The sequence below is a fragment of the Mastomys coucha genome, unplaced genomic scaffold, assembly GCF_008632895.1.
Source record: "Mastomys coucha isolate ucsf_1 unplaced genomic scaffold, UCSF_Mcou_1 pScaffold23, whole genome shotgun sequence".
NCBI classification, from domain to species: Eukaryota; Metazoa; Chordata; class Mammalia; order Rodentia; family Muridae; genus Mastomys; species Mastomys coucha.
The window spans coordinates 102,631,152-102,632,564 of NW_022196906.1; the positions used below are offsets into that span (position 1 = coordinate 102,631,152).

The window sequence follows — 1,413 nt, forward strand, 5'->3', positions numbered from 1 at the left end:
GGACATCTGGGTTGTTTCCAGGTTCTGGCTATTATAAATAAGGCTGCTATGAACATGGTAGAGCATGTATCCTTATTACATGTCTTTTGGGTATATGCCCAGGAGTGGTATAGCTGGGTCCTCTGGTAGAACTATGTCCAATTTCCGGAGGAACCGCCAAACTGATTTCCAGAGTGGTTGTACCAGTTTGCAATCCCGCCAGCAGTGAAGTAATGTTCCTCTTTCTCCACAACCTCTCCAGCATCTGCTGTCACCTGAGTTTTTGTTCCTAGCCAATCTGACTGGTGTGAGATGGAATCTCAGAGTTGTTTTGATTTGCATTTCCCTGATGACTAAGGATGTTGAACATTTCTTTAGGTGCTTCTCAGCCATTCGGTGTTCCTCAATTGAGAATTCTTTGTTTAGCTCTGTATCCCATTTTTTAATAGGGTTACTTGGTTCTCTGGAGTCTAACTTCTTGAGTTCTTTGTATACATTGGATATTAGCCTGTCAGATATAGGGTTGGTAAAGATCTTTTCCCAATTTGTTGGTTGTCGTTTTGTCCTATTGACAGTGTCCTTTGCCTTACAGAAGCTTTGCAGTTTTATGAGGGGGACCTAATTTGTTTTTTATGACCGTCTTTCTCTCAGAAGCTCCTACCTCTATAGTGAACTCTATGATGGTGACCTCAGCCCATGCTGACCCTTGTCCCTGTGGCAATGGGTGGTGACTGGAGTCCCCTGCCTGTACTCTAAGGTGCTTCCTCTGGATCCCTCCCTTTCCTGTCCTGATCCATGTTAACACCTTTTCTCCCCAGGGAGCCCCAGGAAAGGATGGAGCCCCAGGTTTCCGAGGAGACAAAGGAGACATTGGCTTCACAGGTCCCAGGGGCCTCAAGGTGAGCCAAGATGGCCTAATGTTGGAGAATAAGGGGCCTAGGTTCGGATTTGGGAGCTCAGGGGTGTTAGCTCAGGTTGGGAATATCTAAAACCAGTAGTAGGAGCTGGTTTTAAGCTCAAAGATTCAAGGTGAAATAGTAATAGCTCTTTTTAAAATTTTTGGACCCAGGTTCTTTGTGTAGCATAGGCTAGCTTTAAACTTATTATGTAGCCAAGCCTGGACTTGAACTCCTGACCCTTTTGCTTCTACTTCCCAAGTGCTGGGATTACAGATGTGTACCATTACACCTGACTAAGAAGTTGCCTTCCTTTCCTACCTTAGGGTGAAAGAGGAATAAAGGGAACCTGTGGCCTTAATGGAGAAAAAGGAGATAAGGTATAGATGTAATAGGAGATTCTGGAGCTGTAGAGCTGATGCAGGGACCATCGGGACTGATGTGGGGGCTGTGGGGCTGGTGTGGGGCTGTGGGGCTGATGCAGAGGCCATAAGGGCTGCTCTAGGGGCTGTGGGGCTGATGCAGGGACCATGGGGAC

General features: G+C 46.6%; 1 protein-coding gene across 3 annotated transcripts in view; it reads left to right on the forward strand.

Annotated features, from left to right (window-relative positions):
- Positions 1–1,413, forward strand: part of Col7a1 (collagen type VII alpha 1 chain) — a 32,756-nt gene that overhangs the window by 26,619 nt on the left and 4,724 nt on the right. For all 3 annotated transcript variants that reach the window (XM_031346358.1, XM_031346360.1, XM_031346359.1), the window contains exons 106-107: positions 798–878; positions 1,202–1,255. In XM_031346358.1, coding sequence (XP_031202218.1) covers positions 798–878; positions 1,202–1,255 — 135 coding nt within the window. The remainder of the gene's footprint in view (positions 1–797; positions 879–1,201; positions 1,256–1,413) is intronic.